Here is a 15,849-nt window from a genome sequence, read left to right as displayed (position 1 = left end):
CCAACGAGTACCTTTAGGCTTTACAGGGTTGCTCACAATTTAGAACAGTAAACACACCCCACAAATGACCCCATTTCGGAAAGAAGACACCCCAAGGTATTCGCTGAGGGGCATATTGAGCCCATGAAAGATTGAACTTTTTGTCACAAGTTAGCGGAAAGGGAGACTTTGTGAGAAAAAAAAAAAAAAATCAATTTCCGCTAACTTGTGCCAAAAAAAAAAACTTCTATGAACTCGCCATGCCCCTCATGGAATACCTTGGGGTGTCTTCTTTCCAAAATGGGGTCACATGTGGGGTATTTATACTGCCCTGGCATTTTAGGGGCCCTAAAGCGTGAGAATAAGTCTGGAATCCAAAGGTCTAAAAATGCCCTCCTAAAAGGAATTTGGGCCCCTTTGCGCACCTAGGCTGCAAAAAAGTGTCACACATGTGGTATCGCCGTACTCAGGAGAAGTAGGGCAATGCGTTTTGGGGTGTCTTTTTACATATACCCATGCTGGGTGAGAGAAATATCTCTCTAAAATGACAACTTTGTATAAAAAAAATGGGAAAAGTTTACTTTTACAGAGATATTTCTCTCACCCAGCATGGGTATATGTAAAAATACACCCCAAAATACATTGCCCTACTTCTCCTGAGTACGGCGATACCACATGTGTGACACTTTTTTGCAGCCTAGGTGGGCAAAGGAGCCCACATTCTAAAGAGCACCTTTAGGATTTCACAGGGCATTTTTTAGGCATTTGAATTTCAAACTACTTCTCACGCATTAGGGCCCCTAAAATGCCAGGGCAGTATAACTACCCCACAAGTGACCCCATTTTGGAAAGAAGACACCCCAAGGTATTTCGTGATGGGCATAGTGAGTTCATGGAAGTTTTTATTTTTTGTCACAAGTTATTGGAATATGAGACTTTGTAAGAAAAAAAAAATAAAAATCATAATTTTCCACTAACTTGTGCCCAAAAATTTTTTTTTTAGGAACTCGCCATGCCCCTTACGGAATACCTTGGGGTGTCTTCTTTCTAAAATGGGGTCACATGTGGGGTATTTATACTGCCCTGGCATTTTAGGGGCCCTAAAGCGTGAGAATAAGTCTGGAATCCAAATGTCTAAAAATGCCCTCCTAAAAGGAATTTGGGCCCCTTTGCGCACCTAGGCTGCAAAAAAGTGTCACACATGTGGTATCGCCGTACTCAGGAGAAGTAGGGCAATGCGTTTTGGGGTGTCTTTTTACATATACCCATGCTGGGTGAGAGAAATATCTCTCTAAAATGACAACTTTGTATAAAAAAATGGGAAAAGTTTACTTTTACAGAGATATTTCTCTCACCCAGCATGGGTATATGTAAAAATACACCCCAAAATACATTGCCCTACTTCTCCTGAGTACGGCGATACCACATGTGTGACACTTTTTTGTAGCCTAGGTGGGCAAAGGAGCCCACATTCTAAAGAGCACCTTTAGGATTTCACAGGGCATTTTTTAGGCATTTGAATTTCAAACTACTTCTCACGCATTAGGGCCCCTAAAATGCCAGGGCAGTATAACTACCCCACAAGTGACCCCATTTTGGAAAGAAGACACCCCAAGGTATTTCGTGATGGGCATAGTGAGTTCATGGAAGTTTTTATTTTTTGTCACAAGTTAGTGGAATATGAGACTTTGTAAGAAAAAAAAAAAAAAAATCATAATTTTCCACTAACTTGTGCCAAAATTTTTTTTTTTTTTTAGGAACTCGCCATGCCCCTTACGGAATACCTTGGGGTGTCTTATTTCCAAAATGGGGTCACTTGTGGGGTATTTATACTGCCCTGGCATTTTAGGGGCCCTAATGCGTGAGAAGTAGTTTGAAATCCAAATGTGTTAAAAATGCCCTGTGAAATCCTAAAGGTGCTCTTTAGAATTTGGGCCCCTTTGCCCACCTAGGCTGCAAAAAAGTGTCACACATGTAGTATCGCCGTACTCAGGAGAAGTAGGGCTATATGTTTTGGGGTGTCTTTTTACATATACCCATGCTGGGTGAGATAAATATCTCTGTCAAATGACAACTTTGTAAAAAAAATGGGAAAAGTTGTCTTTTAGAGAGATATTTCTCTCACCCAGCATGGGTATATGTAAAAAGACACCCCAAAAGACATTGCCCAACTTCTCCTGAGTACGGCAATACCACATGTGTGACACTTGCAGTCTAGGTGGGCAAAGGGGCCCAAATTCTAAAGAGCACCTTTAGGATTTCACAGGACATTTTTTACACATTTGAATTTCAAACTACTTCTCACGCATTAGGGCCCCTAAAATGCCAGGGCAGTATAACTACCCAACAAGTGACCCCATTTTGGAAAGAAGACACCCCAAGTTATTTCGTGATGGGCATAGTGAGTTCATGGAAGTTTTTATTTTTTGTCACAAGTTAGTGGAATATGAGACTTTGTAAGAAAATAAAATAAAAATAAAAAAATCATCATTTTCCACTAACTTGTGACAAAAAATTAAAAGTTCTATGAACTCACTATGCCCATCAGCGAATACCTTTAGGGTGTCTACTTTCCGAAATGGGGTCATTTGTGTTTTTTTTTTACTGTCTGGGCATTGTAGAACCTCAGGAAACATGACAGGTGTTCAGAAAGTCAGAGCTGCTTCAAAATGCGGAAATTGACATTTTTGTACCATAGTTTGTAAACGCTATAACTTTTACCCAAACCAATAAATATACTTATTGCATTTTTTTTTTTTATCAAAGACATGTAGAACAATAAATTTAGAGAAAAATTAATATTTTTTTAAAAAAAATTACAACTGAAAGTGAAAAATGTCATTTTTTTGCAAAAATATAGGTAAATTTCGATAAATAACAAAAAAAGTAAAAATGTCAGCAGCAATGAAATACCACCAAATGAAAGCTCTATTAGTGAGAAGAAAAGGAGGTAAAATTCATTTGGGTGGTAAGTTGTATGACCGAGCAATAAACCATGAAAGTAGTGTAGTGCAGAATTGTAAAAAGTGGTCTGGTCATTAAGAGTGTTTAAGCTAGGGGAGCTGAGGTGGTTAATTCTTATGGAACACCTAAAGGGTTAACAAAGTTAGTAAAATCAGTTTTGAATACCTTGAGGGGTGTCATTTCTAAAATGGGGCCATTTATGGGTGGTTTCTATTATGTAAGCCTCACAAAGTGACTTCCGACATACGGGAAATGTAAAGTAAAAACTATTTTAGGAGGTATCCCTATCTGTTGAAATTTTGAAAATTGATAATTTTTCTAAATTTTTGGTAAATTTGGTATTTTTTTTATAAATAAAAATGAAATATTTTGACTCAAATTTACCACTGTCATGAAGTACAATATGTGATGAGAAAACAATCTCAGAATGGCTTGGATAAGTATAAGCATTTAAAAGTTATCACCACATAAAGTGACACATGTCAGATTAGCAAAAAATGGCCTGGTCCTTAAGGTGAAAAATGGCAGGGTCCTGAAGGGGTTAAAGGGGTTGTCTCATCTGGCTATTTTCAAGCTCAATCGCGACTCTCAGGGCCTCGATTTCCTGCTTGCTGGGGCAGGAGCTGGGCACTGACGAGGTGGCCGGGAAAGACTGCACATGTGCAAGAGTATGTGGATGCTTATTCCTGTGAAACCCGGCCACCAGATCAGCCAACCAAGCTACCGAGTGAAGAAGCTGCCGAGTGAAGATACAGTAACAGTGTTGTCTCCTGATGAAAGGCAAAAAGTCCGTTAACATTTTCTTGCCATTGTTTAATAAAGGGGTTGGCCACTTTCTGACTACTGTTGATCAATGTGTGTCACGCTTCGGTGTGGGAGGGAAACACCACACCGAGCATAGGAGGGAAGGGGGCAACAGGAAATCAGACCTGAGAACTAGGGAAGGAAAATGGACACCTCCTAGTGAAAACTCAAAAAAAAAAATGACTACCAGTATGAAGAGACCCAAAAGATAGGTGATTTCATATGCAGGAATACCTAGAGTCCTATCAAGCCCTATAGGACCCTGGTACTAATGGCAGGGACGAGACTACCTGTTCCTCCAAAAGGAAGGATGAACAGGAGTCTCCTAATACAAACAATAGGGAAATGCAACACGCAGAGCCCAAACAAAATACAAAAGGAAAAGGAAAGACTTAACTTCAAAGGAGCAATGGAAGCACCAGGAACTCAGCCGAGATCCAACCACAATCTATCCAAAGGTCAAAACAGAAGCTATAAACCGCACAGCATTGTGGGATAAGCAACTATAAATAGAGAAGGTTAAATGACCCTAATAGCCACCCCTGGGGAAAGAAGGTGCGGCAAGCACCAGAAACAATACAGACGTAATTTGATCCAAATGGAAAACATGTCAGATCAAACCACGCGTTGCCAGTCTCACCGATCTCCTGCCACCTGTCGAGGGAACATCCGTGACAATGTGTTTGTAAGAAGATTATGGCACGTATAATATAGTCTTTGTTGATATTCTGCACTGTTTTCAATATTTCCTAAGTTATGCCCCCTTGTTTGCCTAGTCTTTTGTGCTGTCCACACTGTCTTGTCCATAAAATGGCTCCTGATGGAGGGTCATGTGACCAGGCAAATCACTCAGTCTCTTCCATTCAAATACACTGCACAAGCCATTTTCTCTTGAACTGTTGAGAGCTTAGTGCAGGTGCAGTGTGTTTGAGTGGAAGAGGCTGAGTGATGTGTCTGGTCACATGACCCTCCATCGGCAGCCATTTTGTAGACAGGACCTCTATGCCGACAGCACGTGGCTTATGAAATATAGCAAACGGCACATAATAACAACAAAGGTTATATTAGTAAGAACCATGATGTCTTCTTACGCACACATTGTTCACAAGAAGCCAGAAAGTGGCGTAAACCATTCCTTTAACCACCTCAGCCCCCAGTGCTTAAACACCCTGAAAGACCAGGCCACTTTTTACACTTCTGACCTACACTACTTTCACCGTTTATTGCTCGGTCATGCAACTTACCACCCAAATGAATTTTACCTCCTTTTCTTCTCACTAATAGAGCTTTCATTTGGTGGTATTTCATTGCTGCTGACATTTTTACTTTTTTTGTTATTAATCGAAATTTAACGATTTTTTTTGCAAAAAAATGACATTTTTCACTTTCAGTTGTAAAATTTTGCAAAAAAAACGACATCCATATAGAAATTTTGCTCTAAATTTATAGTTCTACATGTCTTTGATAAAAAAAAAATGTTTGGGTAAAAAAAAAATGGTTTGGGTAAAAGTTATAGCGTTTACAAACTATGGTACAAAAATGTGAATTTCCGCTTTTTGAAGCAGCTCTGACTTTCTGAGCACCTGTCATGTTTCCTGAGGTTCTACAATGCCCAGACAGTACAAACACCCCACAAATGACCCCATTTCTGAAAGTACACACCCTAAGGTATTCGCTGATGGGCATAGTGAGTTCATAGAACTTTTTATTTTTTGTCACAAGTTAGCGGAAAATGATGATTTTTTTTTTTTTTTTTTTTTTTCCTTACAAAGTCTCATATTCCACTAACTTGTGAAAAAAAATAAAAACTTCTATGAACTCACTATGCCCATCAGCGAATACCTTGGGGTCTCTTCTTTCCAAAATGGGGTCACTTGTGGGGTAGTTATACTGCCCTGGCATTCTAGGGGCCCAAATGTGTGGTAAGGAGTTTGAAATCAAATTCTGTAAAAAATGACCTGTGAAATCCGAAAGGTGCTCTTTGGAATATGGGCCCCTTTGCCCACCTAGGCTGCAAAAAAGTGTCACACATCTGGTATCTCCGTACTCAGGAGAAGGTGGGGAATGTGTTTTGGGGTGTCATTTTATATATACCCATGCTGGGTGAGAGAAATATCTTGGCAAAAGACAACTTTTCCCATTTTTTTATACAAAGTTGTCATTTGACCAAGATATTTATCTCACCCAGCATGGGTATATGTAAAAAGACACCCCAAAACACATTCCTCAACTTCTCCTGAGTACGGGGATACCAGATGTGTGACACTTTTTTGCAGCCTAGGTGGGCAAAGGGGCCCATATTCCAAAGAGCACCTTTCGGATTTCACTCCTCATTTTTTCCTGAATTTGATTTCAAACTCCTTACCACACATTTGGGCCCCTAGAATACCAGGGCAGTATAACTACCCCACAAGTGACCCCATTTTGGAAAGAAGACACCCCAAGGTATTCCGTGAGGGGCATGGCGAGTTCCTAGAATTTTTTATTTTTTGTCACAAGTTAGTGGAAAATGATGATTTTTTTTTTTTTTTTTTTTTTTTCATACAAAGTCTCATATTCCACAAACTTGTGACAAAAAATAAAAACTTCCATGAACTCACTATGCCCATCAGCGAATACCTTGGGGTCTCTTCTTTCCAAAATGGGGTCACTTGTGTGGTAGTTATACTGCCCTGGCATTCTAGGGGCCCAAATGTGTGGTAAGTAGGTAAATGACCTGTGAAATCCGAAAGGTGCTCTTTGGAATGTGGGCCCCTTTGCCCACCTAGGCTGCAAAAAAGTGTCACACATCTGGTATCTCTGTATTCAGGAGAAGTTGAGGAATGTGTTTTGGGGTGTCTTTTTACATATACCCATGCTGGGTGAGATAAATATCTTGGTCAAATGCCAACTTTGTATAAAAAAATGGGAAAAGTTGTCTTTTGCCAAGATATTTCTCTCACCCAGCATGGGTATATGTAAAATGACACCCCAAAACACATTCCCCAACTTCTCCCGATTACGGAGATACCAGATGTGTGACACTTTTTTGCAGCCGAGGTGGGCAAAGGGGCCCATATTCAAAAGAGCACCTTTCGGATTTCACAGGTCATTTTTTACAGAATTTGATTTCAAACTCCTTACCACACATTTGGGCCCCTAGAATGCCAGGGCAGTATAACTACCCCACAAGTGACCCCATTTTGGAAAGAAGAGACCCCAAGGTATTCGCTGATGGGCAATGTGAGTTCATGGAAGTTTTTATTTTTTGTCACAAGTTAGTGGAATATGAGACTTTGTATGAAAAAAAAATAAAAAAAAAAAATAAGCATTTTCCACTAACTTGTGACAAAAAATAAAAAATTCTAGGAACTCGCCATGCCCCTCACAGAATACCTTGGGGTGTCTTCTTTCCAAAATGGGGTCACTTGTGGGGTAGTTATACTGCCCTGGCATTTTCCAGGGGCCCTAATGTGTGGTAAGTAGGTAAATGACCTGTGAAATCCTAAAGGTGCTCTTTGGAATATGGGCCCCTTTGCCCACCTAGGCTGCAAAAAAGTGTCACACATGTGGTATCGCCGTATTCAGGAGAAGTTGGGGAATGTGTTTTGGGGTGTCATTTTACATATACCCATGCTGGGTGAGAGAAATATCTTGGCAAAAGACAACTTTTCCCATTTTTTTATACAAAGTTGGCATTTGACCAAGATATTTCTCTCACCCAGCATGGGTATATGTAAAATGACACCCCAAAACACATTCCCCAACTTCTCCTGAGTACGGCGATACCAGATGTGTGACACTTTTTTGCAGCCTAGATGCGCAAAGGTGCCCAAATTCCTTTTAGGAGGGCATTTTTAGACATTTGGATACCAGACTTCTTCTCACGCTTTGGGGCCCCTAGAATGCCAGGGCAGTATAAATACCCCACATGTGACCCCATTTTGGAAAGAAGACACCCCAAGGTATTCAATGAGGGGCATGGCGAGTTCATAGAAATTTTTTTTTTTTGGCACAAGTTAGCGGAAATTGATATTTTTAATTTTTTTCTCACAAAGTCTCCCGTTCCGCTAACTTGGGACAAAAATTTCAATCTTTCATGGACTCAATATGCCCCTCACGGAATACCTGGGGGTGTCTTCTTTCCGAAATGGGGTCACATGTGGGGTATTTATACTGCCCTGGCATTCTAGGGGCCCTAAAGCGTGAGAAGAAGTCTGGAATATAAATGTCTAAAAAATTTTACGCATTTGGATTCCGTGAGGGGTATGGTGAGTTCATGTGAGATTTTATTTTTTGACACAAGTTAGTGGAATATGAGACTTTGTAAGAAAAAAAAAAAAAATTCTGCTAACTTGGGCCAAAAAAATATCTGAATGGAGCCTTACAGAGGGGTGCTAAATGACAGGGGGGTGATCAATGACAGGGGGGTGATCAATGACAGGGGGGTGATCAATGACAGGGGGGTGATCAATGACAGGGGGGTGATCAGGGAGTCTATATGGGGTGATAACCACAGTCATTGATCACGCCCGTGTAAGGCTTCATTCAGACGTCCGGATGCGTTTTGCGGATCCGATCCATCTATCAGTGCATCCGTAAAAATCATGCGGACATCTGAATGGAGCTTTACAGGGGGGTAATCAATGACAGGGGGGTGATCAATGACAGGGGGGTGATCAGGGAGTCTATATGGGGTGATCACCACAGTCATTGATCATGCCCCTGTAAGGCTTCATTCAGACGTCCGGATGCGTTTTGCGGATCGGATCCATCTATCAGTGCATCCGTAAAAATCATGCGGACATCTGAATGGAGCTTTACAGGGGGGTAATCAATGACAGGGGGGTGATCAATGACAGGGGGGTGATCAGGGAGTCTATATGGGGTGATCACCACAGTCATTGATCATGCCCCTGTAAGGCTTCATTCAGACGTCCGGATGCGTTTTGCGGATCGGATCCATCTATCAGTGCATCCGTAAAAATCATGCGGACATCTGAATGGAGCTTTACAGGGGGGTAATCAATGACAGGGGGGTGATCACCACAGTCATTGATCATGCCCCTGTAAGGCTTCATTCAGACGACCGGATGCGTTTTGCGGATCCGATCCATGTATCAGTGCATCCGTAAAAATCATGCGGACATCTGAATGGAGCTTTACAGGGGGGTGATCAGGGAGTCTATATGGGGTGATCACCACAGTCATTGATCATGCCCCTGTAAGGCTTCATTCAGACGTCCGGATGCGTTTTGCGGATCCGATCCATCTATCAGTGCATCCGTAAAAATCATGCGGACATCTGAATGGAGCTTTACAGGGGGGTAATCAATGACAGGGGGGTAATCAATGACAGGGGGGTGATCAGGGAGTCTATATGGGGTGATCACCACAGTCATTGATCATGCCCCTGTAAGGCTTCATTCAGACGTCCGGATGCGTTTTGCGGATCCGATCCATCTATCAGTGCATCCGTAAAAATCATGCGGACATCTGAATGGAGCTTTACAGGGGGGTAATCAATGACAGGGGGGTGATCACCACAGTCATTGATCATGCCCCTGTAAGGCTTCATTCAGACGACCGGATGCGTTTTGCGGATCCGATCCATGTATCAGTGCATCCGTAAAAATCATGCGGACATCTGAATGGAGCTTTACAGGGGGGTAATCAATGACAGGGGGGTAATCAATGACAGGGGGGTGATCAGGGAGTCTATATGGGGTGATCACCACAGTCATTGATCATGCCCCTGTAAGGCTTCATTCAGACGTCCGGATGCGTTTTGCGGATCCGATCCATCTATCAGTGGATCCGTAAAAATCATGCGGACGTCTGAATGGAGCTTTACAGGGGGTTGATCAATGACAGGGGGGTAATCAATGACAGGGGGGTGATCAGGGAGTCTATATGGGGTGATCAGGGGTGATTAGGGGTGATCAGGGGCTAATAAGGGGTTAATAAGTGATGGGGGGGGGGTGTAGTGTAGTGTAGTGGTGCTTGGTGCTACTTTACTGAGCTACCTGTGTCCTCTGGTGGTCGATCCAAACAAAGGGGACCACCAGAGGACCAGGTAGCAGGTATATTAGACGCTGTTATCAAAACAGCGTCTAATATACCTGTTAGGGGTTAAAAAAAACACATCTCCAGCCTGCCAGCGAACGATCGCCGCTGGCAGGCTGGAGATCAACTCTCTTACCTTCCGTTCCTGTGAGCGCGCGCGCCTGTGTGCGCGCGTTCACAGGAAATCTCGCGTCTCGCGAGATGACGCGTATATGCGTGACTGTGCGCAGCGCTGCCACCTCCGGAACGCGATCCTGCGTTAGGCGGTCCGGAGGTGGTTAAGCTGTGCTACATCTGTACATCAATCCACAGAAAACTGATACAATTATAACTGTGGAGGGAACAGTGGGAACACTGTAATGTAAATGGACTAAATTGCCAGACAAAGTGCACTAGTTTTTAAACATTGACCTTCCTAAGGTTCATTTTAATGATTATTGATAAAAATGAAATTTGATGAGGTGGTAGATAGAGTAGTTAAAGAGTAACTAAACTTTTAGTACAATGCCCCAGTGGTAGATGAGAGGCTTATATACACTCACCTAAATAATTATTCGGAACACCATGCTAATACGGTGTTGGACCCCCTTTTGCCTTCAGAACTGCCTTAATTCTACGTGGCATTGATTCAACAAGGTGCTGATAGCATTCTTTAGAAATGTTGGCCCATATTGATAGGATAGCATCTTGCAGTTGATGGAGATTTGAGGGATGCACATCCAGGACACGAAGCTCCCGTTCCACCACATCCCAAAGATGCTCTATTGGGTTGAGATCTGGTGACTGTGGGGGCCATTTTAGTACAGTGAACTCATTGTCATGTTCAAGAAACCAATTTGAAATGATTCGAGCTTTGTGACATGGTGCATTATCCTGCTGGAAGTAGCCATCAGAGGATGGATACATGTTCTCATTCTGTTTACGCCAAATTCGGACTCTACCATTTGAATGTCTAACCAGAAATCGAGACTCATCAGACCAGGCAACATTTTTCCAGTCTTTAACAGTCCAATTTTGGTGAGCTCGTGCAAATTGTAGCCTCTTTTTCCTATTTGTAGTGGAGATGAGTGGTACCCGGTGGGGTCTTCTGCTGTTGTAGCCCATCCGCCTCAAGGTTGTGCGTGTTGTGGCTTCACAAATGCTTTGCTGCATACCTTGGTTGTAACGAGTGGTTATTTCAGTCAACGTTGCTCTTCTATCAGCTTGAATCAGTCGGCCCATTCTCCTCTTATCTCTAGCATCCACAAGGCATTTTTGCCCACAGGACTGCCGCATACTGGATGTTTTTCCCTTTTCACACCATTCTTTATAAACCCTATAAATGGTTGTGCGTGAAAATCCCAGTAACTGAGCAGATTGTGAAATACTCAGACCGGCCCGTCTGGCACCAACAACCATGCCACGCTCAAAATTGCTTAAATCACCTTTCTTTCCCATTCTGACATTCAGTTTGGAGTTCAGGAGATTGTCTTGACCAGGACCACAACCCTAAATGCATTGAAGCAACTGCCATGTGATTGGTTGACTAGATAATTGCATTAATGAGAAATAGAACAGGTGTTCCTAATAATTCTTTAGGTGAGTGTATATAGCAAAACAATATTTATGTGGATAACCATTAAGAAGCAGGTAATACTCCTTTAAAGAGTAACTACACTTTTAATGAAATTTTTATTTAAACGTCCCAAATACTGTAATAATAATTTCTCTAATGTATTTTATTAATGGATTTTGTATTTTAGTAGAGATAGTCCCCCTAAAGCGCAGATTTACCTGTACGCTTAAAATTTACTATTCTCCACTTTAGCAGTGTACAAAGTACGGACTGGGGCCGCAGCGCATGAGGTACGGGCATAGTAACCCTGTGCTATGCCAGGATTAGCTGAGCGGAGCGAGCCCCTGCCTGTGCCTCCTTCACTAAGCTAAAAGCTGACATGCTTAGTGAAGCAGGCAGAAGCAGGAGCCCGCTGCGCTCAGCTAATCCTGGCATAGCATAGGGGTTACAAAGTACCCATGTGCTATGCCAGCATTTAGTAAACCTCGGGGGGCACGAGTAGGAGCAGCAATGAGTGCTCCTGCCCATGCTCCCTGCGCTGCCGCCCCATTCATAAAATGCACAGTCCGTACTGCGTACACCGCTGATGTGGAGAATAGTGAATTTAAAGCACACAGGGAAATCTACGCTTTAGGGAGGAGTATCTCTAGTAAAAATGCAAAATATATAAATAAAATACATTAGAAAACCGTTTATTAGGACATTTGGGACGTTTAAAGAAAAACTTCATTAAAAGGGGTGCTGTATTTACTGCTTCTTAAGGGTTATCCGCATAAGTATTGTATATGTAAGCCTCTCATCTACCACTGGGGCATTGTACGGGCCGAGTGAAGTTTTGTGGATGAACCGGCAGTTTCCCAACAAATGGAAAAATCCATTTAGCGGCCATGTGTCACTGCGGTCCTGCATTGTAGATGTGTCAGTGCCGGCCTGTTTGGCTTTACCGTAACCATGAGTAATTATTAAATCACCCATGAGAACAACTTTACATGTGATGATATCAAATTCAAATACATGTAGAAATGTTAAACTTTTCATTCTTAACATTACGTTACCTTTGTTATTTCTCAAGTCAACTTTCAAAAGCTTCAGCCCAACACAGGCATCAAGCAAGCGCTCCATTCCATCTTCACTGGTGCTCAAGCGAGAAGCAATGGTTGCTGCTGGAATGGGTTCCTGTACTTCATGCAAGAGATCAAAAACTCCCAGTTCACATGCTGTAAACATGGTCTACAAGGTAAAAGCAGACAGCTACTTTAGAATCTTTACTACCCGTCAGTACTACTATTCTCATGTAAAAATAAGGGGGAAAAATTGCGCAAACAATTTCCTGGCTGCATTGTAGCCACAACACTCGGACTCTCCCACTCTACCATAGCAGTGTGTTTCAGAAGAACAGTAAGGGGGTCCAAAAGCTGATGTTAAAATGCAGCTGTATTACAGCCATCACAAACTGGTCTTAGTGGTACTATGTAGACCTTTTATTACCCCCTTAAAGGGGTTTTTCTGGTAATAATTATGTTTTATGTAATACCCCCTGCGTGCCTTCTGAAAAAGAAGATTCATGCTTACCTTCTCCATGCTGCTCCGATCCTCCGCTGCCTCCATCTTCCGGTCTCCACTCTGTTTACATCTGACTGGCCATGACCATGGTCATATTCACCGCTCCAGCCAATGACAGGCTTCAGAGGTGACATGGCCAATTGGTTTTATGTGTTTCATTTTTAAGGCTTTACCTATGCAGTAAAAGTGACCTTATCGCCTTCATTCTATAGATCAGTATGATTACAGAGATACCCCATTTATTCTGACCCCCTGTGAGGGCTCAGCTTTTGCAGGGCAATCTGTAGTCTTAGGCTACTTTCACACTTGCGGCAGAGAGATCCGGCAAGCAGTTCCGTCGCCGGAACTGCCTGCCGGATCAGGCAAAATGTATGCTAACTGATGGCATTAGTAAGACTGATCAGGATCCTGATCAGTCTTAAAAATGCCTGATCAGTCAGAAAAATGCATTGAAATGCCGGATCCGTCTTTCCGGTGTCATCCGGCAAAAACGGATCCGGCATTTATTTTTTCACCTTTTTTTCAGTCTGCGCATGCGCATACCGGAAGGACGGATCCGGCATTCCGGTATTTTGAATGCCGGATCCGGCAGTAATACATTCCTATGGGAAAAAATGCCTGATCCGGCATTCAGGCAAGTCTTCAGTTTTTTTAGCCGGAGATAAAACCGTAGCATGCTACGGTTTTCTCTTTTGCCTGATCAGTCAAAACGACTGAACTGAAGACATCCTGATGCAAACTGAACGGATTACTCTCCATTCAGAATGCATGGGGACATACCTGATCAGTTCTTTTCCGGTATAGAGCCCCTGTGACGGAACTCTATGCCGGAAAAGAACAACGCAAGTGTGAAAGTAGCCTATTGATACCATTTTGGAGAGTCTATGATTTTTTTGCCTTTTAAAAAAAAAATATTCTGTTCACCATACGGGATAAATACATTTCTATTTCAATAGTAACAGTGTTTTTTTTTTTTTAGATGCAGCAGTGCAAATAATCGTTTGTTTTTATTGGTTATTTTTATTACGGTGAAAAGGGAGTTGATTTGAACTTTTATATATTGATTTATTAATTTATATTTTTAAAAATATTTTGGGCTTTTTTTACACACATAGTAAGTTCCCATAGGGGACTTAAAAACACGATTGTTAGATCTCTTGTGCCTTTACCATTGCAGCCTATGGGACATTTAATAAGTTTCTATGAAGCCCTTCCATAAGAGCACCAAGTACCTTCTCACTGTGGTGTACAACGCAGAGCAGGAAGGGGTTATGGGATCTGTCTGAATTGTTTTCTGTCAACAAATTCAAATTTAAGGTAAGTTTAAAAAAAAAAAAGTTACCCCGGACACAAACCATTGACAAATGGGAAGACTAGTGAAGATTTATAATTAGAGTTTTTCAAAATTACATTTAAAAATGCTATTTTTTCAACTTTTATCATATTTCTATTACTTGGCATCATAATAAAACTCATTAGATGTGAACCATTACTGTCAAGTCTGAACTTCTTAAAGCGTTCATAAGGACTGTCCGGCTGGTTCTTGCAATCACATTATGTTACGTTCAAACTGAGTCTTCATACAGTCAAAACTGAAAAACTCCCAGAGATTTAAGCTTCCACAGACAGACCTTCAAAACCATCGATGTTCCATGAAATTGCAAGAATTTACATCTGCAAAAAAAAGCTAATGGGTTCTTACCTTTGAGACTAAAAATCCATATTGATAGTCAAGAAGCTTTTGGGGAAATTCAAGCTCTTCGGAGGAGCACATGTTGGCAAGATAAGAATGACTGCAGTTCAGTCAGGCTTTATAAGCTGCTTTCCAACTCAAGGTGTATTACTACAGAGGACTTAGCAGGGCTTAGACAATGACTTTCTTGTCTGACCTACTTATGAGGCACTTAAAGCCATAAGAACCTTTACCACATAGAATATATAAATTACTTGATTACTTTTAAATTAGTTCATTTCCATCATATTAGAACTACTGTACACGTCAAGCATTACTGACCACGTTCAGGTGTTGTTACACGTGTCAGTTTTAAGGTGATTTTTGCGATTTCTGCTTTAGAACATGTTTACCTCAAAAAGGTACAACCACATGTTCAGGTTTCGTAATACACTTTTGGGAGCCAAAACCAGGATAAATGCAAAAAACGGGAAAAAATCAGTTCTTTATACTTTCTTTTATTTTATGATCCACTCCTGATCTTGGCTTCCAAAAGTGCAACAAGAAATCTGAATCTGCGGCCATACCATTAGTCTTTTTCAGATGTATTAAGGAGTTAAAGGGGTTTTGCAAGACTTTTTTTTACTGATGACTTATCCTCTTGATAGGTCATTAGTATCTGATCAGTGGGGGTCCGACACCCGGGACACCCCCACCCCCCGATCAGCTGTTTGAGAATGCACTCGCAGTAGTGTTGGTGCCTTCTCCGTGCTCACCAAGCACAGTGCCATACATTTTGTAGCGGCTTTGCTTGGTATTGCAGCTCATCCCCATTCACTTCAGTGTGGCTGAGATGAGAATAGGCCATGTGACCAATGAATGTAAGGTCACTCGACCTAGACTAAGCTGCAAGAAGGCCGCAGCGCTACTGCGAGTGCTGGTGTCTTCTCAAAAAGCTGATTGGTGGGGGTCCCAGGTGTCAGACCCCCACCGATCAGATACTGATGACCTATACAGTCAGGTCCATAAATATTGGGACATTGACACAATTCTAACATTTTTGGCTCTATACACCACCACAATGGATTTGAAATGAAACGAACAAGATGTGCTTTACCTGCAGACTGTCTGCTTTACTTTGAGGGTATTTACATCCAAATCAGGTTAACGGTGTAGGAATTACAATAGTTTGCATATGTGCCTCCCACTTGTTAAAAGTAGGAATAGGCTAGTTAGGTTCAGCTGACATTAGCACATCGCTGATGTC

The 15,849-nt window shown here is 41.9% G+C and overlaps 1 protein-coding gene across 1 annotated transcript in view; it reads right to left on the bottom strand.

Annotated features, from left to right (window-relative positions):
- The window catches only part of LOC120993281 (acetylserotonin O-methyltransferase-like), a 72,829-nt gene extending 58,145 nt beyond the window's left edge, over positions 1 to 14,684 (bottom strand). Inside the window, exons 1-2 of the mRNA XM_040421826.1 lie at positions 14,613 to 14,684; positions 12,403 to 12,577 (exon numbers count right to left, since the gene is read on the bottom strand). Coding sequence (XP_040277760.1) covers positions 12,403 to 12,577; positions 14,613 to 14,684 — 247 coding nt within the window. The remainder of the gene's footprint in view (positions 1 to 12,402; positions 12,578 to 14,612) is intronic.
- Positions 14,685 to 15,849: the final 1,165 nt, after the last annotated feature.

The sequence above is a fragment of the Bufo bufo genome, chromosome 3, assembly GCF_905171765.1.
Source record: "Bufo bufo chromosome 3, aBufBuf1.1, whole genome shotgun sequence".
Lineage (NCBI taxonomy): Eukaryota > Metazoa > Chordata > Amphibia > Anura > Bufonidae > Bufo > Bufo bufo.
This window is presented reverse-complemented; position numbering and strand designations above follow the sequence as displayed.